Source organism: Pan troglodytes, chromosome 2 (assembly GCF_028858775.2).
Source record: "Pan troglodytes isolate AG18354 chromosome 2, NHGRI_mPanTro3-v2.0_pri, whole genome shotgun sequence".
NCBI classification, from domain to species: Eukaryota; Metazoa; Chordata; class Mammalia; order Primates; family Hominidae; genus Pan; species Pan troglodytes.
This window is the reverse complement of record NC_086015.1, coordinates 24,153,418-24,175,632: the sequence shown is the minus strand read 5'-3', so window position 1 is coordinate 24,175,632 and position 22,215 is coordinate 24,153,418. Positions and strand designations below refer to the sequence as shown.

Sequence of the window (22,215 nt, the reverse complement as noted above, 5' to 3'; positions counted from 1 at the left end):
AGCATTTCAAGACGGCAACAGCAGAGCATTAAACCAAATGTACAGCCCTTCTAAGTACCGGTTGCCTGCTCATGAAGCTGGCCCTTCTCTCTGCTCTCATGTTCCACTTCATAATTTTCTGACCTCAAACAACAAAAAACCTCTCTGCCCATTCCTTCTTGATGCTTCTACACATATAAGCCACATTGCCCAGTGGCAGTAAACTGAGGGTTAATGGAGTTGGTCTGGTTAACTTGGAAAACGAGGGAGTTGTTGGCTGGAGAAGGGTGTTTCAGCCTCTTCCACTCAAGCCAGGATGGGTACCCAGACTAGAGCAAGCATGTGTTAGCTACCTTTAAAAAACAACAACACACCTTCATAAAGAATGCCTAGATTCAAAACATTTGTTTCGTTTTCACTTATTTGTTCCTTTATTGTCCCAGTGAATATTTACTACTTACTTCAAATTGCAACGAGATGCTGACAATGTAGCTATGAACAAAGCAGATGTAGTTCCTGCCCTTATTCAACTTCAAGAAACAGGCAATGAACGACAAGTCAGTGTCACAAGGAATACCAAGGGGAAAATGCAGGGCACTAAGAAAGTGTAAAGCAGATACTCAGGGGCTTTAGGGGTAGATAAGTCTTTCTGGAAGAATTCATCTGTACAGTGAAACTTCAGTATACATAGGAGTAAGTTCGGCCAAGGGAAAGAATGTTCTTGACAGAACAGCATTGGCAAAAGTGGCAAGAACTTTAAGAAAATTAAAGAAAATGTACATGTGATGGAACCAGGAATCATGGGGCTCTTTAAGGACAAAATATCTTAAAGGAGTTTGAAATTCACCTCAAATGCAATAGGGAGCCATTGTAAAGTTTCCTATTTGATACTTGTTTTGTAAAAATATTAATCTATGAAGAATATAGGGAGTGGAGTCTGCGGTCAGAGTGGGTACTAGTGCAATTTAGGGAATGAGATTAGGCTGGAAGCTAGATTGGGGGGAAAAAGATGGGCATGAGAGAAACTTGGAAAGTAGAGTTGAGAAGATCGTGTGACCGACTGGACGGGCAAAGGTTAAGAGAGGATAAATAATCATTAAGGACGATTTCTCAGGCTTCTAGTCGGTAACTGGATGGATGTTGGTGCCATTTCTCGAGAAGAATTAAAGAGCCAGAGATAGCCGGCAAAGAGAAACATGGAGCTAGAATTTTCAGGTAGCTGCAGTTTCCCTAATACCTTTTTAATCCAGAATTTGCTCCTTGTTTTGGTTTTAATTCCTCTAAAAGCTGCTTCCGTGTTGCAAGCTGGCTGACCGCTTTAACAGGCAACCAAAGAGATTCTTCTCACAAGAGGGAGGCTTTGAGCACAACCCGGGACATTTGAAGCTGTCAGACTGAAGAAACAGGAAGCTTTGAACTACCTATCACACTCGGCCTTAAAGGTTTCGGAGTAACTCCACCCGTAAAATCCCCACGACTCTGATTAGAAAGTCCCGGCGGGTCGCCGAGACCCGACCGCAGGCTCCTCCCCAGGGCCGGGTGGATGCCCGGATGTGGACTTGAGCGAATGTGCGTCACGTGACGCCGCCTGGCGGGGCGGGACTCTGCCTGCGACGGTGGTGTTGGGTGCATCCTGCGCCACGTGACCGCCTCCCAGCCAACCAATGGAGGAGCGAGGCGGAAAATTTCGAATGTGGCGGCGGTAGTTCCAGGCGACGGCGGACGGTGGTACGGTCCTGGAGGGCCCAGTGCGCGGGGCTAGCCGTGGCTGGAGAGCTTCGAAGAGCCTTGAAATGTGAGGAGGAGGAAGATAGCTGTTGCAGAAGTAGTGGCCAAGGTATCGTTCTGGACGCGCCTGCGGCAGGAGGGTCGCCGCGTCCACTTCCGCCAGCCCCACCTCCCCTCGCCTTCCTGGAGTCCCTGAAAGAGGAAGAAGTAGGTTTTAAGGTGCGAAACAACGGCGTAGTGATCCCTGTTTGACTTCCCTTCGGTTTTCAGTATCGTTCTAAATTCGGTGGCCGAAAGCTCGGGCTGTGGAGTCCCACTCGCCGCGCTTTTCGCCGTTCAGCCACTCGATCTGCGCTTTCAGATGTTCCGGCTTCCATGGAGACCCTAATTTCCTACTTTGCAAAATTGTGTAGATTAAGTGATGTGCAAATAAAGCTTTTACAATAGCTAAAAGCCTGGCTCAACGTAAGGACACAAGAAAATTGACAGCAGTTCTTTGTGCAGCGTGATACCGTTGACGTCTTCCTTGTCCAGGCCATTCTCTTCCTCACTTACCCTGGAGAGGCCGGCACTGACTAGTATCCTACCTGGCTGTCTTCGCAGCAGGACTAATTGGAGAATTATGGACGGAGATCAAATATGCTAGGTTCTTTAAATCCAGAGCGCTTACACGAGTACTGTACAGATTGAGGCCGTCATCTCACGCTGTGGTCTGTCTTTGCTTTCATCCCTTCTGTCTACCACACCCCCTGCTAATAACCATCGCCTTATTTAGACAGGATATAAAACTTTTGATATGGCAAGTTTCTTTTGTGATTTTTAACTTGATTAAAAGTAATAACGAAAGCTTTTTAGATAAGGCTTTGCCTTTAAAATACCTTAACTAAACTAGATCCGTTACTTAATCTGTATGACTCTCAAACATCTCCAATTCTAACTTAGTTGTGTAAAACAACCCCTTTACCGTTCGTGCTTTTAAAAATAGCTACCCTATCTCTGCTAGGAACCTCCCAGTATATATTGTATATACCTTGGTAGAAAGAAAGTTCTTAAGTGGTATCTACAATACCTATATTTAAGATTCCAGACACTGCATAGAGGAAAATAAGGCCTGGAGGAAATACTCAAGATTAAGTGTAAGGTTTAGGAAAATATTTGACTATCATAGAGGAGATGAAGATATCCTTTGTAGTGAAAATTCTGTGCATAGATTGTTATTGGAAACAAGTCTTTTTTTTTTTTTTTTTGCAATTTTAAGATCTGCAAAGTGCAATCTAGAGTAAAAGATGTTTGTGAAAAGTGGTTTGACATGTTTAGTAGCATGCTAAAGCCTACCTGATTTGCAACGTTGAAAGATTAAGTATAGTTATGTATTTAATACTCAACGTTTAACTGTATGTACAACAATATTTAATGTCTGATTTGTTATGTTCATAATTTACTGGGAGTTAACAGCCCTAACTTTTAGCCACACTTTCAGAATACTAGAGTGTTCCTCTGCCCAAGTTCCTGCTCTAGCTCTGTACTTGTTACAATAGCCTATTAAAATTGTATGTAGTGCTACATAGTTTAAACCTCTAAGGAGTACCTTGACTTTCTTGAGACTGTGTGCATATCATAAGTGATAATTGCATTTAAAGAGTATGGAAAAATAGTTGAATGACCTAATCTGATGAATTAATCATTAGAGAAGAGCTGGAAAACAAAACCCAAATATATAATTGCCTCAGAACTAATGCTGTAAGCTTAAGCAGTAAAAGTTGGTCCTAAACGTTTTCTATAAAAAGTGTAAATAATGCATCAAAATATAATAATAAGCATTTTCAATAGTGTCTGGCATATACCCCACAGTGAGTATTTGTTAAAGAATGAATAAGTGGCATATTGTGGAATCTTTGGGTTGGAAATCTATATTCAATAAACCTTTTCTATAAAGTGCCTGAGGAGGAAGAGAGAATATCAAAAATATGAATGAGATTTTAAAAGGGGAAAATTTATATTATCAAGTTGGTTAACTATCTACTTTGAGCTAATTCTACAGTTTAGTCTATTTAATGCATTCTTTATGAACAGCCTATGTTTTTTAAGTTTTATATTTGATAATATTCTCTCTGAGAAAAATTATTTTTTATTGTTTAGGCAAAAGATGGCCAAGGAAAGATGCCTGAAAAAGTCCTTTCAAGATAGTCTTGAAGACATAAAGAAGCGAATGAAAGAGAAAAGGAATAAAAACTTGGCAGAGATTGGCAAACGCAGGTCTTTTATAGCTGCACCATGCCAAATAATCAGTAAGAGATTTTTATGTTGTCCTTTTATATCACTTTTAAGTTTAGATTTAATAACTGATAAATTTTTTTATCCTCTTTTAGCCAACACTTCTACACTGCTGAAAAATTACCAAGACAACAACAAAATGTTAGTTTTAGCTTTGGAAAATGAAAAATCCAAAGTGAAAGAAGCCCAAGATATCATCCTACAGCTGAGAAAAGAATGTTACTATCTCACATGTCAGCTATATGCATTGAAAGGAAAACTTACATCACAACAAACAGAAGAACCTGCTCAGGTATTTTCATTACTAAGGCCGAATTTCTTAGTTTAGTTAAGCCATGAATAAGTAGTTTAGATCAATTATGTTATTTAAATGAATTACTGATAGCTCAGTTATGCATGAATTGTTTAAAACATCCTTCTTTAGTGCTCCAGCATAGCTATTGCATTTGGCCATTTAAGAAAGCTTCAAGCATATAGGTGATTGAGGCCTGTTCCTGTCTGTTTCATTCTTAAAGCAGGTAGCAAAACAGGATCCAGAAGAAATAGTTTAGCCTTTTGCATTGCTGGTCCATTTGAATGTTCAACTAAGTGAGTCAAAGATAGTGCAACTAAGCTAAAGATATAAAAGTGGTAGTTGAAGTGGACTTATCCAAAAGTTTTAATCAATGCTATCTTAGCTTTTACCTAGCCTTTTGTTTTGCTATGTCGTTTTGCTTTATCCAGTGGGGTTTTATAAGAACTACCTTTATTTAGGACATAGGGAGTATTTAAGTGCTTTTTGGAGAACCATTTTTACCTACTTGTTGGCTAAGTAGAGAAGACTATTAACTCCCAGACAAGTAAGATCATAAACATTTGCTGCTCAAATTTTTTTTTTTTTGAGACGGCGTCTTGCTCAGACGCCCAGGCTAGAGTGCAATGGCGCGATCTCGGCTCACTGCAAGCTCCGCCTCCCGGGTTCACGCCATTCTCCTGCCTCAGCCTCTGGAGTAGCTGGGACTGCAGGCACCCGCCACCACGCCTGGCTAATTTTTTGTATTTTTAGTAGAGACGGGGTTTCACCGTGTTAGCCAGGGTGGTCTCGATCTCCTGACCTCGTGATCCGCCCATGTCGACCTCCCAAAGTGCTGGGATTACAGGTGTGAGCCACCGCGCCCGGCCTCAAATTTTTAATCTGATTCTCTTTGTGTCTAAGATTGTAAAGAAGGTGTTCAAATATGGTCCTGCTAGCCAAAATATAACAGATACGGAGAAAGTTTGCTTTAGGATATTCTTTGTGTCTGGCTATACCATTGTGTATCACTGTGTACACACTAATGTGTATCATTACTTATGAAAAAAGTAATGATGAGCTAGTTTATTTTTCCCTTTTTCCAGTAGCCACTGCCAAGGAAATGGGGCAGAGAAAAAAAAAGCAGTGGTGTCAGGTGTGCAGGACGTTGAATTTCTTCCCAGTGGCCATTGCTTCGCTATGCCAGTGAAAACAGTTGAGTTGGCACTTAGGCCGGAAGGTCAGATAAGAAAGCGAGAACATTATGATTATGGGAGGGATATGGGGGGTGGCAGGAGGTGGGCAGGTACTTGAGAATGGAATTAACGTCACTTCTCTATTGACAGGAGAAGTCAGTGAAAGAGTTCTTGCTTCCCTATTGATTCCTTATTTTTTTTTTCTCCATGCGATTAAGATACGTGTAATATATACATATATACACACATAGACAATAAGTACATATATGGTATATTTGAGAACTGCCTCTATAAAGATTAGATATGTTTTCTTCATGGGAACTTTATGGGTTTTTTTCTTTTTTTTTTCTTGAGACAGTCTTGCTCTGTCACCCAGGGTGGAGTACAGTGGTGCAATCTCAGCTCACTGGAGCCCCTGCCTCCTGGGTTCAAGTGATTCTCGTGCCTCAGCTTCCCGAGTAGCTGGGATTACAGGCATGCGCCACCACACCTGGCTAATTTTTATATTTTTAGTAGAGACAGGGTTTCGCCATGTTGTTCAGGTGTCTCGAACTCCTGGCCTCAAGTGACCCACCCACCTCAGCCTCCCCAAGTGCTGGGATTACAGGCGTGAGCCACTGTGCCAGGCGTGTTAGATTACTTTTTCTTTTTCTTTTCCAGAATGTAATCTTTTCTAATTTCGTATTTTCCTTGTTCAGTCAACTAGTAGGGGGAAACAGTTCCTCTAAAGGCATTTGAATCTTCCTCCTTCCTTTACAAAGTTTTTGCTGAAAAACAGAAATAGTGAAGCAAATACTCAATGAGATAATTACAAAAGCAGTTGGGAAAAAATTCTATTACTGCAGCTCAATAGTTCTTGAGTATTTATTAAAAACATTGTTAGTTGCTACGCAAATATATTCTTAGCATTTAGAAGGTCATTGTTTCTATTTTCTGCTATGTACTAATTGCTTGTGTCACTCATTCTCAACCTCATTGTACACCCATGCTTCAGTGCTTATCAAATCAATTTAGCAGTGGTGGAGAAGCTTAAAATGTAAGAATTTTACAAGAATGTTTTCTTGCCTAGCCCTAGCAATAGTTAACGTTTAGGTAATTTTTAACAGCCTTTTGTTCCCTAATTTTATAGTAGATTTTTCAATGACTTGTTTTTAAGTTATATTAGTATATAGTTAAATGTTCTTTTTTATTTACCTGCATTAATATTAGTTTCAGAACATTAGCTATATTCATGTCAAATTTAAAGTTTTCATCTTTGGCCGGGGTAGGTTGGGGGTGGACAGAGTCTCGCTCTTGCCCAGCCTGGGGTGCAGTGGTGTGATCACAGCTCTCTGCAGCCTTCACCTCCCAGGCTCAAGCACACTCAGCCTTCACCTCCCAGGCTCAGGCGATCTTCCCATCTCAGCCTCCTGAATAGGTGGGACTATAGGCATGCACTGCCACACCTGGCTAATTTTTTGGCGGGGGGGGTAGAGACAGGATCTTGCCATGTTTCCCAAGCTGGTCTTGAGCTCCTGGTCTCAAGCAATCCTCTGGCCTTGGCCTCCCAGTGTGCTGGGATTACAGGCAGGAGCCGCCACACCTGGCCTAAAGCTTTTAACAGGACTAAATTTCTAGTTGTTTTGTTTTTAATGAACATTTTTAGCTTATTTATTATAATGTCAACATATGTTCATCAAATTTCAAAAGATAATTAAATTAGAATTGGCTTCTTAGGAATTGAGTGAGAATTGTCATCTTCATAACAGAGATCTGCAAATCCACCTCTATACTTAGGTTCTTCATCTTCCCTCTTGTTACAGTGGCAGAATGGCCCCTGTTCCTACTAAAGGCAAGCACCACCCCCAGCCACTCCCCAGCCCATGCATCCGATTTTCTCTTCTCACCTCCTCTACAACTTTATTCCTGGAATATTGTTCTCTCTTCTATATATACCCCTCTCCACTGGATCATTTCAGTCATCATAAAGATGTGCTTTCGTATCTCTCAACCTTAGAGAAAAAGTAATGAAACCTCTCCTGGTCTCTTATTTCTTTATCTCCTCATTTCTTTGCTTCCCTTCACAGAACTTTTTAAAAGAAAACAGTATATTCTTCACTTCCTCAGCTTCCATTCACATTTGAAACGACTCTTTTTTTTCCTTTGAGACAGGGTCCCGCTCCATTGCCTAGACTGAAGTGCAGTGGCATATCATGGCTTACTGCAGGCTTGACCTCCCAGGCTCAAGTGATCCTCCCACCTCAGTCTCCTGAATAGCTGGAACACCACCACGCCCAGCTAATTTTTTAAAACTTTTTTGTGGAGACCATCTCACTATGTTGCCCAGGTTGGTCTTGACCTCCTGGGTTCAAGTGATACCCCTGCCTCGGCCTCTCTAAATGCTAGGATTACAGGCATGAGGTACCACGCCTGGCCTGCAGCCACTCTGAATCTAGATTTTATCCCTACCATTCTGTTGTCACTGCATGTCAAGATCACCAAAACCTCCATGTTACCAAATTCAGTGGTCACTTCTCTTTCTTCTTGACCTTGCAGTAATAATATGCAAAACAGGGACCACTCTTTACTTGACATACTTTGATCTCTTAGTTTTCATGATATCATGCTCCCCTGCTTTTCATTCTACCTTTCTGACTGTTCCATGTCGGTCTCTTTTGCTGATTTCTTCCTCATTCTACCTTTAAATGTCAGGCATTTTATTGGCCAGGCACATTGACTCATGGCTGTAATCTGAGCACTTTGGGAGGCTGAGGTGAGAGGATCGCTTGAGCCCAGGAGTTCAAGACCAGCCTGGGCAACACAGCAAGACTCCCATCTCTACAAAATAAAAAATAAAAATTAGCCAGTTGTGGTGGCATGCACTTGTAGTCCCAGCTACTTGGGAGGCTGAGATAGGAGGACTGCTTGTGCCCAGGAGTTCAAGGCTGCAGTGAGCTATGATAGCACCACTACACTTCAGCTTGGGTGACAAAGCAAGACTTTATTTCAAAAAAATGAATGAATGCCAGTTGTTGTAGACTTATCTTATACCCTCTCGTAGCTTTATGTACTGTCTGCTGATGTCTTCCCAGTTAATAGTACAAAATCTAAAAACAAACACATACACACATATACCCACAGCCACCATTTGCTATCTCCACTTAAAGATTTATAAGGGATCTCAAACATACCTTATATAAAGCACAACTTCCCCTTGTCTCCCCCAAAGATGCTGTATACTTCCTACCTTCCTTTATAAGTCTTACTCAGTAAAGTAGCCTACATATTTGCTTAGGCCAAAACCACAAGAGGCTTTCCTCTCCCTCATTGTTCCCATCTCCATCCCTTTTCAGTCCTTGAGCTTGACCTGTCATCTCAAGGCCTTCCACTGGGCTTCACCTCCATAGCCATGACTCTAATCTTAGCTGATATCATATCTTGCCAGATATGCAATGATGACCTCTCAGCTCTTTCTACCCCCGGCCTCTTTCAATTCAGACTGATCTTTCAAAAACTTAAATCAGTTTACTTCCTTTCTTAATATTAAGTACCTTCCCATCATACTTAGACTAAAATCTAAACTCATGGCTCTCAAGGCCCTACATTATCTGGCCCCTGCATGTACATCTCCTACTGTTCTCAGTGACTATGTTCCAGCCACAACAGCCTTTCTTTCCTAAACACAGCAAGATTTTTCTTATGTGTATTTGCTGTTTCCACTGCCTTCTTTTCCTCCTGCTCTTTCAGTGGCTAGCTCCTTTGCAGTCTTCTGATTTATATCAGATTCACTGTATTTAAAAGAGCAATCCAACCTGAGTTACTCTCTATCACCTCACCCTGGATATTTCCTTCATGACATTTATCACAATCTGAAATTTTGTACATATATCTTCTCTTTTTAAAATTTTACTTCCCTGCACTAGAATGTAAGCTTTAAAAGGATAAGACTTACTCTGCTTTTGAGCTGTTACAGTCTCAGTTCCTAGAACCATGGCATGGCACCATGATAGACTGTCAACAAGTGCATATTGTTGAATAAATTAATGCTTTCTTATGAATACTTCAGTTATAACAGTGTTTTGTTTTAATACATTAACAGAACCAGGAAATATGTCCCTCTGGAATGGACCCCAATAGTGATGACAGCTCCAGAAATTTATTTGTGAAGGATTTACCGTTAGTATCAAATTCTTTATCATGATTATTAATACTAAGAAAGGTTTAATTCTGTGATTCATTTACGAAAGGAAATGTGCATCATGTCAACTCTTATATTTGTAGTCTGGTGCTTTCTCTACTGAGAATATATTTAAGAGAATTTGATGTGTTGAAATTCTGTTACATATAGCCAAGCTAAACCCTTCTTTTTCTTATATTTCACTCCTTTTTTGATGCCTAGGAAAAAGAAGCCTTACCAGAATTTTTAATTCTACTTCATACTTTCCTTCAGTCATACTTTTCCGTGTACCATGTTTTTATTCTAAGAAGGATTAGCTATTGAAATGAGGTGTTTTGCAAGCCCTCTGAATAGTCTGGTTCAGAAAATAAATAAATAAATAAATAAATAAAATATCATATTTAACACAGTTGTCCCATTGTCTCGCTGATCCAGTTCATTTTTCTAGATCCCATATACCCTCCTCCCCTTCTCTTGGATCAAATGTACTTTGTTTATGAATTATTAAGATTTATTTATAAACAGTAAAATGCACAGATCACAGTTACAGTTTGATGAGTTTGACTAATGTATATATTGTGGAACTAAAATTTCAATGAAGACATAGTGTTTTCACTGTTAACATTGTGGGCCAGATAATTCTTTGTTGTAGAGGGCTGTCTGTGCATGATGGGATGTTTAGCAGCATCCATAGCCTCCACCCAGTGAATCCCAGTAACATCATCAGGAGAACAAAAAATGACTTCAGATATTGCGGCATGTTCCCTGGAGAGCATAATTGCCCTTGTATGAGAACTACTGCTATAGACAGTTCTTTTGTATGCCTATCAAGTCCATCCCCTTCTCCACAGAAGTAACCACTAAGATGATTTCTATCGCCATAGATTACTTTTAATCATTAGTAGTTTTTAGACTGTTGTACTTTAAGATCTGACAAACTTATGTTGTGGGCAAAAGGTAAGATAAGGTAATTGAGTTTGTAGAAGATTTCTGAAGTAGTTATTAGTTACCACAGCCATTACCTAAATCTGTTTAATGTCTAGAGTAGAAAATTCTCTACAGAGAATAAAGAATAAAATTACAATTAGAATGAAACTGCCAGTAATAGTGAACTTCATGTTTCATGAACCAAAGAACAACATTTGTAAAGAAAATGAACAATGTTAACTTCAGAAGAGTTCAATAGTTAAGCACCATAAAAGCATATATTACCAACAAATCACAGCTCTGCTAATGATAAAGCAGGCTCCTAAAGAGTTGAGTGATCAAACTACATTTTTTAAAAAACATTTAACAAATTAATTCTCATGGGCTGTTTCCTTAGTTAAATGAAATTGAGTTATATAACGTGTTTTCAGGTGGAACTCTCCAACTTGATAGGTTGGTTCTTCAAGTGGGAATTGAATGTCAGTCATAACAAATCAATCTCCCTGTAATCAGCATAAGTGTCCTTTGGTTTCCTTTGATACAGAATAGATGTATTGATTTGAAATCGAATTATGAAATGATACTAAAGGAAAGAAAAATTATAATTTAGGAAAATACTGAATTTGTTTTTATTATATAATTGTTAAATTTCTGTTTTTCATTGGTATTTTCTAAGGCAAATTCCTCTTGAAGAAAGTAAACTTCCAGGACAAGGAGAATCATTTCAAATAGAAGGTAATTCAAATGAAAATCTAAAAATATTATTAAGGGCAAAATAAGGTCTTTGAGAACAAATAATACAATTAAATTTATCTAATTCTTTTTTTTTTAACTGTTTAAATTTGTTCATCTGGTATTCTGCTCAAAGCAAATCTGTTTATTTTACACAGAGTAATAGAGTGTTAAAATATATTTATTGTGTCAAATCTGTAATCTGAAACTTTGGCTATAACTATGGCAGCAATTTACTGATTGCTACTACATGTCAGGCTCTATGTTAGGCATTTTATGTGCATAATCTCACCTAACCCTCACAACAACCTAGGACTATAAGTACAGTTAGTCCCGTTTTATAGGAACTCAAGAAGGTAAAATATCTCACATGAAGAAGTCTAGATGTTAACAGCTAGCATTTAAAATCAAAGTTGAACTCCAAAGCCATCCCTTTCTTACTACTTTTAAATTGATATGTCCATGTTCTCAAATGTCAATCTCCTCCACTTGAACTAAGCATTGAAGAAAGGATAGTATTTGAATAAGCAAAACCAGACGTCGAAGAAAGGATAGTATTTGAATAAGCAAAACCAGACATAGCCCCACTTTTCCTTAAAATACAAATTATATTTCTTACTGAGAAGCTTTCTAGTTATTCAAATCTTATTTATTTTTCAAAGAACAACTTAGCTCCCACTTTCTCATTTGTCCCACTTTGGAATATGCGGTTCTACTTCTCTGAATCTGTACTCAATGATACATATAGACTATTCATTTTCTTTAAACCAAGAGCACATAAAAGCCTGTTATAATTTTTTTTTTTTTTTTTTTTTTTTTTTTGACAGTCTTGCTCTGTCGCCCAGGCTTGGAGAGCAGTGGTGCGATCTCAGCTCACTACAAGCTCTGCCTCCTGGGTTCACGCCATTCTCCTGCCTCAGTCTCCCGAGTAGTTGGGACTACAGGCACCCACCACCACGCCCGGCTAATTTTTTGTATTTTTTTTTTAGTAGAGACGGGGTTTCACTGTGTTAGCCAGGATGGTCTCGATCTCCTGACCTCATGATCTGCCCGCCTCGGCTTCCCAAAGTGCTGGGATTACAGGCGTAAGCCACCGTGCCTGGCCTATAATGTTTTTAAAGATTATAAAGATTGAATGTCCGTTATTCAAAATGCTTGGGACCAGAAGTGTTTTGGATTTATTTTTTAAATTTTGGAATATTTACATTATATCAGTTCATCATCCCTAATTCAAAAATCTGAAATCCAAAACCCTCCAGTTAGCATTTCCTTGGAGCATCATGACTGCACTAAAAAAGTTTTGGATTTCAGATTTTCAGATTAGGGATACTGAACCTGTACAAGATTCTTTTACATGTCAGATATAAGCCATCAGTTGATCACTGACAAGTAAATAGATGGTAATATTTAAGTTCCCAGATTTTTATTTACAGATTTTATAATGTAGGAAAACTACAGAATGACCTTTTGGTCATTCACTTTTTTACTTTGAATTCTAAAGTTCTTGAAATTCAAATTTCCACAAAGTAAAACTACTTTTCTCATTTATTTTTTAAATTCTCAGATCAGATACCTACTATTCCTCAAGACACACTGGGAGTTGATTTTGATTCAGGTGAAGCTAAGTCTACTGATAATGTCTTACCTAGAACTGTATCTGTTCGTAGCAGTTTAAAGAAACATTGTAACAGTATATGTCAGTTTGATAGCTTGGATGATTTTGAAACCAGTCATTTGGCAGGGAAGTCTTTTGAATTCGAAAGAGTTGGATTTTTAGACCCACTAGTAAACATGCACATACCTGAAAATGTACAACACAATGCTTGTCAATGGAGCAAGGACCAAGTTAACTTATCACCAAAGCTGATTCAGCCAGGAACGTTTACTAAAACAAAAGAAGACATTTTAGAATCTAAATCTGAACAAACTAAAAGTAAGCAAAGAGATACACAAGAAAGAAAAAGAGAAGAGAAAAGAAAAGCTAACAGGAGAAAATCAAAACGTATGTCAAAATATAGAAAGAATAAAAGCGAAAATAAAAAAACTGTTTCCAAAAAAAAAATGCACAAATCTGTCAGTTCCAATGATGCTTACAATTTTAATTTGGAAGAGGGTGTTCATCTTACTCCTTTCCGACAAAAAATGAGCAATGACTCTAATAGAGAAGAAAACAACGAGTCTGAAGTGAGCCTCCGTGAATCAAGTGGTTCAGGAGATGATTCCGATGACCTCTATTTGCCCACTTGCAAGTACGTTCAGAATCCCACGAGCAATTCAGATAGACCAGTCACCAGGCCTCTAGCTAAAAGAGCACTGAAATACACAGATGAAAAAGAGACGGAGGGTTCTAAGCCAACAAAAACTCCTACCAGTAAGTGATCTACTTGTTTACCTGTATTTTTAATGTTCGTGATAAATGATCACTCCTGATGCTTATATACTGTACTTACCATCTGTTTCTCTGGTGGAGGTTGGAGACTTACCATCTGTCTCTCTTTGGTGGAAGTTATGGTCTGATTAAACAGTGGGGGGCTGGGTGTGGAAATCACAGTTGTATTGCTCTGACCTAATTCAGAGATTGCTTGTTATGGAGACAGAATTTTTATTTTCAGTAAATTAGGACTCCCAAGGGGACAGAGGGACTTTTTTGTAGACTTAGGTTGAATTGAAGTAGCTTTTATACACTTAACTGAAGTATCCCCTTGAAAGTGAAATCAAATTTGAATCCAGTGACTTGTTATTTTAATGGCCTTGTTTTATATTAAATTTGACAGGAACCATGATTTAAAATAATCTTCTAGTTAGTGAAGATTTCCTCAATTGATAGGCTTAGTATTCTTTTGTAAGACATCTCTAAAAACTGGCTCAGAAAATATTTTATTAGATCAAAAGTAGGCATAGTTCAAATGTTCGTAATACAACCTACACCTGTCCACAAAGATTCTCATTTGGCAATTTTAGTTAATACAAGTAAAACTAACATTTATAGTCAAATTGTATCATTTTCAAAATATTGTCACATCATTTTATTTCATCCTCAGAACAATTCTGTGAAGTATAGGTGTTATGATGCTTATTTTGTTTATAAGGAGATTAAAACCTTAAAAACCAAACCAACTTTCTAAATCGGCCAGTTAGTCAGTGGTGGCAGGCAAGTATCTTTTTTAAAAATATGCTGTAATCCGGGCGGGTTGGCTCACGCCTGTAATCCCAGCACTTTGGGAGGCTGAGGTGGGCGGATCACCTGAGGTCAGGAGTCCAAGACCAGCCTGGCCAACATGGTGAAACCCCATCTCTACTAAAAATACAAAAAAATGAGCCAGGCCTGGTGGTATGTGCCTGTAATCCCAGCTACTCGGGAGGCTGAGGCAGGAGAAAAAGAATCGCTTGTACCCAGGAAACAGAGGTTGCAGTGAGCCAAGACCATGCCATTGCGCTCCAGCCTAGGCAATAAGAGCGAAACTCAGTCTCAAAAAAAAAAAAAGCAAAAATGCTATAATGATGTTAGAATAAATCAAACATGATTGTCAAAGTGTTGATAATTATTGAACCTGGGTAACTCAGAGTTTATTATACTGTTATTGCCATCTTTGTGTACATTTAAAAATGTCCAGAAAAAGTTGGGATTTTTTTGTTGTTGTTCACTTTTTAATTGAGACAGGGTCTTGCTCTATCACCTAGGCTGGAGGGCAGTGGCACTGTCATGGCTCACTGCAGTCTCAACCTCCCAGGCTCAAGTGATTCTTCCACCTCAGCCTCCCCAGTACTTGGGACTACAGGCATGCGCCATCACACCTGGCTAATTTTTTTTTTTTTTTTTTTTACTTTTTGTGAAGATGAGGTCTCACTGTGTTGCCAGGGTGGTCTCAAATTCCGGGGCTAAAGCAGTCCTTCTGCCTTGGCCTTACAAAGTGCTGGGATTACAGATGTGTGAGCCTGTATCCATAAAAATACATAAAATCCATAAAAAATACATTTTTAAAAGAAAAAAGTATACTCTAAAATGATATTACTCAGAGTTTAATCCCTAGACGTCTTCTAAGAAATGCAGAATCTCAGGCCATACCCCATACCCTGGAGTCAGAATCTGCATCTTTTTTTTTTTTTTTTTTTTTTTTTGAAGCAGAGTTTCACTCTTGTTGCCCAGGCTACAGTGCAGTGGCACGATCTCAGCTCATCCCAACCTCCGCCTCCTGGGTTCAAGCGATTCTCCTGCCTCAGACTCCCGAGTAGCTGGGATTACAGGCATGTGCCACCACGCCCAGCTAATTTTGTATTTTTAGTAGAGACAGGCTTTCTCCATGTTAGTTAGGCTGGCCTCAAACTGCCAACCTCAGGTGACCCGCCCACCTCGGCCTCCCTAAGTGCTGGGATTACAGGCATGAGCCACTGTGCCTGGCCATTAAGAAGTCCTCCTGTGGATTCATATACACATTAAAGTTTGAGAAGCATTTTTCCAGAATATAGCAACTGATCTGATATTGTTCCAAACGACATATTTCTCAAACTGAAAGTTGGAATAATTAATACAGTACAGTATATTTACGTGGGAACAAAAAGGACAGACTGTAAAACCCAGATAACACTGGAGCATATGGCTCTTAGTATACAATCATTTCACAGTTATAGTTTTTACTTTTGTGGGGATACAGTTTGCTTTTTAAAGCTATTTGAGGAGATTGTTTTGCAGTGTCTTTACTATGTGTTGGACATTTGCCTCCCAATATAGGTGTAACTTCAAAGTATAATAACTTGGATGTTTATGATGGGAAAAACACTGAGTAACTTTTTTACATGCTAGCTTTTCTCCTGGTTTACACAGAGGCTGTTATTTAGAATTCTCATTTATTTAATAGAAGGAGTTTTAGCGGCTTTATAAGACTATAGGAAGAGACTTGATAATAAACCTTGGTATTGAAAGAGAGAGGACTTGATTCCAAATAGCAAGGTATGACTAAAATGAAATTCCATGGTTAAACAAAGTTATTATGCCCAAGCTATCCTAGAAGAATTTTAAGTTTTAGTAAAGTGTTCTGTTATAATTAATATTTCAACACTGTCTGGTTTGAAAGGAAGAGGAAAAAATGATGAAAAAGCTTTAAAAAAAATGTATTATTGGCTGGGCGTGGTGCTGCATACCTGTAGTCCCAGCTACTCGGAAGACTGAAGCGGGAGGATTGCTTGAGACCAGGAGGCGGAGGTTGCAGTGAGCTGAGATCACACCACTGCACTTCAGCCTGGGCAACACAGTGAGAGCCCATCTAAAAAAAAATTCTATTATTAAATGCTGGATTTTGTGTACAGTTAAGATATATAAAATTGAGTACAATTTAAGTTTTTGTGTGGGTTTTTTTTTAAATCATATTCAGTAAAAATTGTTTTGTAGCTACACCACCTGAAACTCAGCAGTCACCTCATCTTAGCCTGAAGGATATCACCAATGTCTCCTTGTATCCTGTTGTGAAAATCAGAAGACTTTCTCTTTCTCCAAAAGAGAATAAAGCAAGCCCAGCAGTGGCTCTGCCTAAACGTAGGTGCACAGCCAGCGTGAACTATAAGGAGCCCACCCTCGCTTCGTAAGTATTTGGTTTGTGGGAACTTATTTTTAATGATACATGTCGGGGGAATAAGGTTATGGAGCTTTGTTCAAGAATGAGTTTTTTCTGAAATATAAACATTTGATTCAAAAAAACCGAAGTGAGAACATTTAAAATTGGTGTGTTTTACCATAACTTGGTAGGGAAGAGTAAGTTAATATTGGGATGCTTACATTATTCCTGAGATCTCTTTTTACTCTTACAGGAAACTGAGAAGAGGGGACCCTTTTACAGATTTGTGTTTTTTGAATTCTCCTATTTTCAAGCAGAAAAAGGATTTGAGACGTTCTAAAAAAAGTATGAAACAAATACAATGAAGGTTTTGTTGGATATTGTTTAAATTCAATCTACACCTCTTTCTGTTGCTTCAGGAGAGGATCTGTAAGAGTACACAAACAGAGTGAGCCATTGCCATAGAATATTCTCTTGACAGGACCCTAGCTCATAAACATTTCTTCAGAACTATACTTCAAATGGGATGCTTTGTATTAAAACTTTAATAAATTTAATTTATTTTTTCTTTTGAATATAAATGAGCTTAAGCATTATCATCATATAGATTTCTTATGCTGCCTAAACCTCTTAATTTTAGTCGAAATATATCTTTTTTTTTTTTTTTGGAGGCGGAATTTCATTCTTGTTGCCCAGGCTGGAGTGCAATGGCACGATCTCAGCTTACCGCAACCTCCGCCTCCCAGGTTCAAGCGATTCTCCTGCCTCAGACTCCCGAGTAGCTGGGACTATAGGCGTGTGCCACTATGCCCGGCTAATTTTGTATTTTTAGTAGAGACAGGGTTTCTCCATGTTGGTCAGGTTGCTCTCGAACTCCCAACCTCAGGTGATCTGCCTGCCTCGGCCTCCCAAAGTGCTGGGATTACTGAGCCACTGTGCCCAGCCCAAAATGTATCTTATACAAACATTGTAGAAATGAATAATGATTACTCAAATTAAGATCTTTTAATTATAAGCTTCTGGCATCTCTATTTTTCCCTTAAGTAGGGGATACTAAAGTGAATGATTTTCTAAGAGGATCTTTTGAAACTCTTTAGTACAATATTTGAGTAAAATAAATTATTGTGGATCTTTCGAAACTCTTTGTAGTATTCCAGTAAAATAAATATTTGACATTTACAGTAGGGTACACCCTAAGTTGTTTATGAATTCCTTATACCACTGTTGTATTTAATTTTTCAGATAAAATATGTATGGGAAAATGACTAGAGAAATTGATTCTTTTTTAGGCTCGGGGACAAGATAAGTGACTAATTGTGAACCCCAAGCTCTAATTGTATGTTCAGAGTGATGTCTCCATAAAATTACAAATGTCATGTACTTTCAGGGTAGCTCCTTATTTAGTCAGAAATCTCAAAGATTAAATGTGTGAATATTTAGGGTTTTTGCATATTTTTGACCAACCAATGAAAGCGAATTAGTTCAGTTTAGAAAGTTTGATGTCTATACTTGTATATACCTCTTTAAATTTTAGAACTTTGTAGGTTATTCATTTTTAAAGAGCAATAAAGTTTGTATAAGATAGTGATTGCTTTCCTTCTATTCTTTAAATATCAAAAATAGAGTATCTCTCTGTCTTCACTATTCTCATCCTTGGACATTTCCTCTCCCCTCCCCTTAGTATTCTCTTTTTTGGAGGGGGGTGTGTTCTAGGTGAGTTAATCCTTAGTATTTTCAGTAGTCATTGCTATAAAACTCTCAGCTTCCCCTCCATACTTTCAACCTAACACTTCTCTCTCCCAACTTATCTCTGTGTAATCTCCCAGTTCATGATTAACAAATTATAATTTTATTGAAGGACTGTTATAATCCTGATATCTCAGATTTTCTTGGCTGTTATCTCCCTATCTTTCTGTATTCTATGTCAGTCAGAGCCAAAATCCTTTTCATCATCCCAAATTTTTCTGTCCGCCACATCACTGATTCATACACCCTAGTCTCCCATCACAGTCTCTTAATTTTTCAGTTTTTTTTTACTACTCCCTTCATACTTATTCTTTAATTTCATGGAAACACTAGAGTAGCTATCTTAAACTAAGACTACAGACCATTAAAAAGTCAGTTTCTCAGCCAGGCACGACAAACTACTAACACCTGTAATCCCAGCACTTTGGGAGGCCAAGGCGGGCAGATCACGAGAGGTCAGGAGATCGAGACCATCCTGGCTAATACAGTGAAACCCCGTCTCTACTAAAAATACAAAAAATTAGCCGGGCGCCTGTAGTCCCAGCTACTCAGGAGGCTGAGGCAGGAGAATGGCATGAACCCGGGAGGCGGAGCTTGCAGTGAGCCGAGATGGCGCCACTGCACTCCAGCCTGGGTGACAGAGCGAGACTCCATCTCAAAAAAAAAAAAAACAGTTTCTCAGTCCATGTAACCACCTTTCAAGTGATCAGTGCCACATGTGGCTAGTGGTTACCATATTAGACAATTGAGGAAATATTGAACATTTCCATCATCACAGAAAGTACAGTTGGACTATGGGCCAAATCGAGCACACCACCTGCTTCTGGGTGGTCTTCAAGCTAAGAATAGTTTTTACGTTTTTAAATAGTTGAAAAAAAAAAAAAGCAAACATTTGAAATCAATTTTAATGATAGAAGCACTAACTTTGAACCCCAGTAAAGTACCTACATTATATTCTTGAGTTTGCCTCTTGGCCTACAATCCTAAAATATTTACTTTCTGGTCTTTACCAAAAAAGTTTGCCAACTCCTGCTCTAGACCACTGAGTACTTTACTTTTGCCTTAAAGATCATTCTGGTCTGACACTCTGATCTAGCTTTGATCCTTACCTTCCCTTCATCCCCAAAGTCAATCATTATCCTAAAATCAGTGTTGAATTGTTTGTATTTTTAGTGTTCCTATAGTCTTGCTGTCATATTTGTTCATAGGCTTTTAAATAGTTTTATATCTTAACATTTTATATGAATATTGTATACATCGTTTTACAACTGACTTTTAACTCAATATTGTTTTTGAGATTTATCCGTGTTGGCAGATGTAGATTATTTTCATCATTGTACAGTTTATTATATAAATCAGACTTATTCATTTCTTCTTTTGAGACACAATTCATTTCCACTTTATTATTTACAAATTAGTGCTGCAGTGAATATTCTGCATCTTTGTACACTTAAAGTGCTTAACTTTCTATAAAGTTAATACCTAGAAGTGGAGTTGCTTGGTTGTAGAGTATATTGAACTTTAACTTTACTATTAGTTAGGAAATTGCTTCCTACACTGGTTCCACCAATTCTGTTATAAGGAGTATATCACTCTCCTAATAGCAGTTTCTAAGTTCCAGTAGCACCACACACTGTCGATCACTTAGTTTTATTAGACATTAAAATTAGCCAAGCCAGGAAGTATGAAATTATTTCTTTGTTTTAATTACTATGAACTTGTATCTGATTGATTTATTTATGAGAATTCAAGTGTTTATTATTCTCATTTCTTCCTTTATGAATTATTATATCTTTTGCCTGCTTTTCTAATAGAACGTAAAACTATGGATTTTTTATATAGTCTACACACTATTCCTTTTTTTCTGTTGACACATATTCTAAGTATCTTTCCTCAATCTCTGCCCTTTTTTATACCTTGCTTATAATTCCCTTTGATATTTAGGAGTTTTAAATATTAGTATCGTCTACCACCTTCTTCCTTAAGATTTTGTCTATAATTTGTACATTTTTGTTTTTCACTTTAAGGTCTTTAAACCATATGGCATTTATTTTGAGGACTAGGGATCTAATTTTATTTTTTCCCATGAGGATAACCAGTTGTCCCAGCACAATTCATTGACTAATGTCTTCTTTCCCCATTGCTGAATATTCCTAGCTTTGTCATAGAATGGGCTTCTTTGCATTGCTTTATTTGTTTAGCTTTATGCTGGGTATATTGTATAGTCACAATTTTTTTGTGTGTTGGTAGGGGTGGTAAATATACATAGAATTTATCATTTGATCTTTTTAAATTTTATTTGTTTTTTTATTCTCACTCTGTCACCCAGGCTGCAGTGCAGTAGCCAATCATAACTCACTGTAGCCTCAAACTCCTGGGTTCAAAGGATCCCCTTAACCTAGGACTACAAGTGTGCACCACTGCACCTGGCTACTTTTTTTTTTTTTTTTTTTTTTTTTTTTTTTTTTTTTTTTTTTGGTAGAGATGGGGACTGGCTATGTTTCCTAGACCAGTCTTAAACTCCTGGCCTCAAGCAGTCTTCCAATCTTACCTCCCAAAGTGCTAGGATTACAGGCATGAGCCACCACACCTGGCCATTTTGATCATTTTATTTGTAAAGTTCAGTAGCATTAAGTACATTCACATGATTGTGCAACCATCACTACCCTTTTCCAGAACTTTTTCTTCTTCCCAAACTAAAACTCTATACCCATTGAACAATCACTCTCTCTTCTCCCCTCTCTCCCAACCTCTGGTAACCACTACTTTTACTTTCTATCTCCATGAATTTGACTGTTCCAGGTACCTCACAGAAATGGAATCATAGGATATTTGTCCTTTGTGTCTGGCCTAGTTAGCATAATAACCTCAAGGTTCATCCATGTTATAGCATGTATCAAAATTTTATTCCTTTTTAAGGTTGAGTAACATCTCATTGTATGTATACATATTTTCTTTATCCATCAATGAACATTTAAGTTTGTATATCTTTGAAGAAATGTCTATTGAAATCCAATAGGTTGTTTTTTGTTGTTGTGTTTTAGTTTTTATATATATTAGATATTAGTCCCTTATCAGATATGTGATTTCCAAATGTCCTCCCCCATTCTGTTGGTTGCCTTTTTACTGTTGATAGTGTCCTTTGATGTACAATAGTTCTGAAATTTGATTGAATCCAATTTGTCTATTTTCTCTTCTGTTGTCTTCTAAGTCATAATTTTTTTAATACATAGGTAGGATTTGTTTGCTAACTTTTTTTTTGTTTGAGACAGAGTCTCGCTCTGTCAGCCAGGCTGGAGTGCAGTGGTACAATCTTGGCTCACTGCAACCTCCACCTCCTGGGTTCCAGCGATTCTCCTGTCTCAGCCTCCCAAGTAGCTGGGATTACAGGTGTGTGCCCACCATGCCCAGCTATTTTTTGTATTGTTAGTAGAGTCGGGGTTTCACCATGTTGGCCAGGCTGGTCTCAAACTCCTAACATCAAGTGATTCGCCTGCCTTGGCCTCCCAAAGTGCTGGGATTACAGGCGTGAGCCATTGCGCCTGGCCAACAATTCTGTTTAGGATTTTTTGTATCTATGATCATGAGTAAAATTTGCCTGTATAATTTCTTGTATACACCTATTTTCGGTATCAAGGCTATACTAGCAATGTTTTC

At 38.2% G+C, this 22,215-nt stretch overlaps 1 protein-coding gene across 13 annotated transcripts; it reads left to right on the top strand.

The window, feature by feature from the left end:
• Positions 1–1,565: 1,565 nt before the first annotated feature.
• On the top strand, positions 1,566–18,400 carry SGO1 (shugoshin 1). Of its 13 annotated transcripts, none has more exons than XM_001163173.7 (8): positions 1,566–1,926; positions 3,847–3,995; positions 4,077–4,273; positions 9,527–9,603; positions 11,208–11,266; positions 12,828–13,634; positions 16,650–16,839; positions 17,066–18,400. In XM_001163173.7, exons 2-8 carry the CDS (start codon positions 3,854–3,856, stop codon positions 17,175–17,177), a joined length of 1,584 nt encoding a protein of 527 aa, XP_001163173.1. In that variant the 5' UTR covers positions 1,566–1,926; positions 3,847–3,853; the 3' UTR covers positions 17,178–18,400. The 13 variants fall into 13 exon arrangements, with proteins under 13 accessions (XP_001163173.1, XP_063661596.1, XP_063661595.1 ...); XM_063805526.1 differs by having other exon boundaries at positions 1,566–2,506; positions 12,828–12,878; XM_063805525.1 differs by having other exon boundaries at positions 1,566–2,506.
• The last annotated feature ends 3,815 nt before the right edge of the window (positions 18,401–22,215 follow it).

What these genes read in the sequence shown, in the direction of transcription:
- SGO1 (XM_001163173.7), top strand. Translation starts at nt 3,854, where the DNA reads ATGGCCAAGGAAAGATGCCTGAAAAAGTCCTTTCAAGATAGTCTTGAA. An exon ending in TTATTTGTGAAGGATTTACC is followed by an intron (nt 9,604 to 11,207) that starts GTTAGTATCAAA and finishes GTATTTTCTAAG; the next exon opens with GCAAATTCCTCTTGAAGAAA. An exon ending in GCCAACAAAAACTCCTACCA is followed by an intron (nt 13,635 to 16,649) that starts GTAAGTGATCTA and finishes ATTGTTTTGTAG; the next exon opens with CTACACCACCTGAAACTCAG.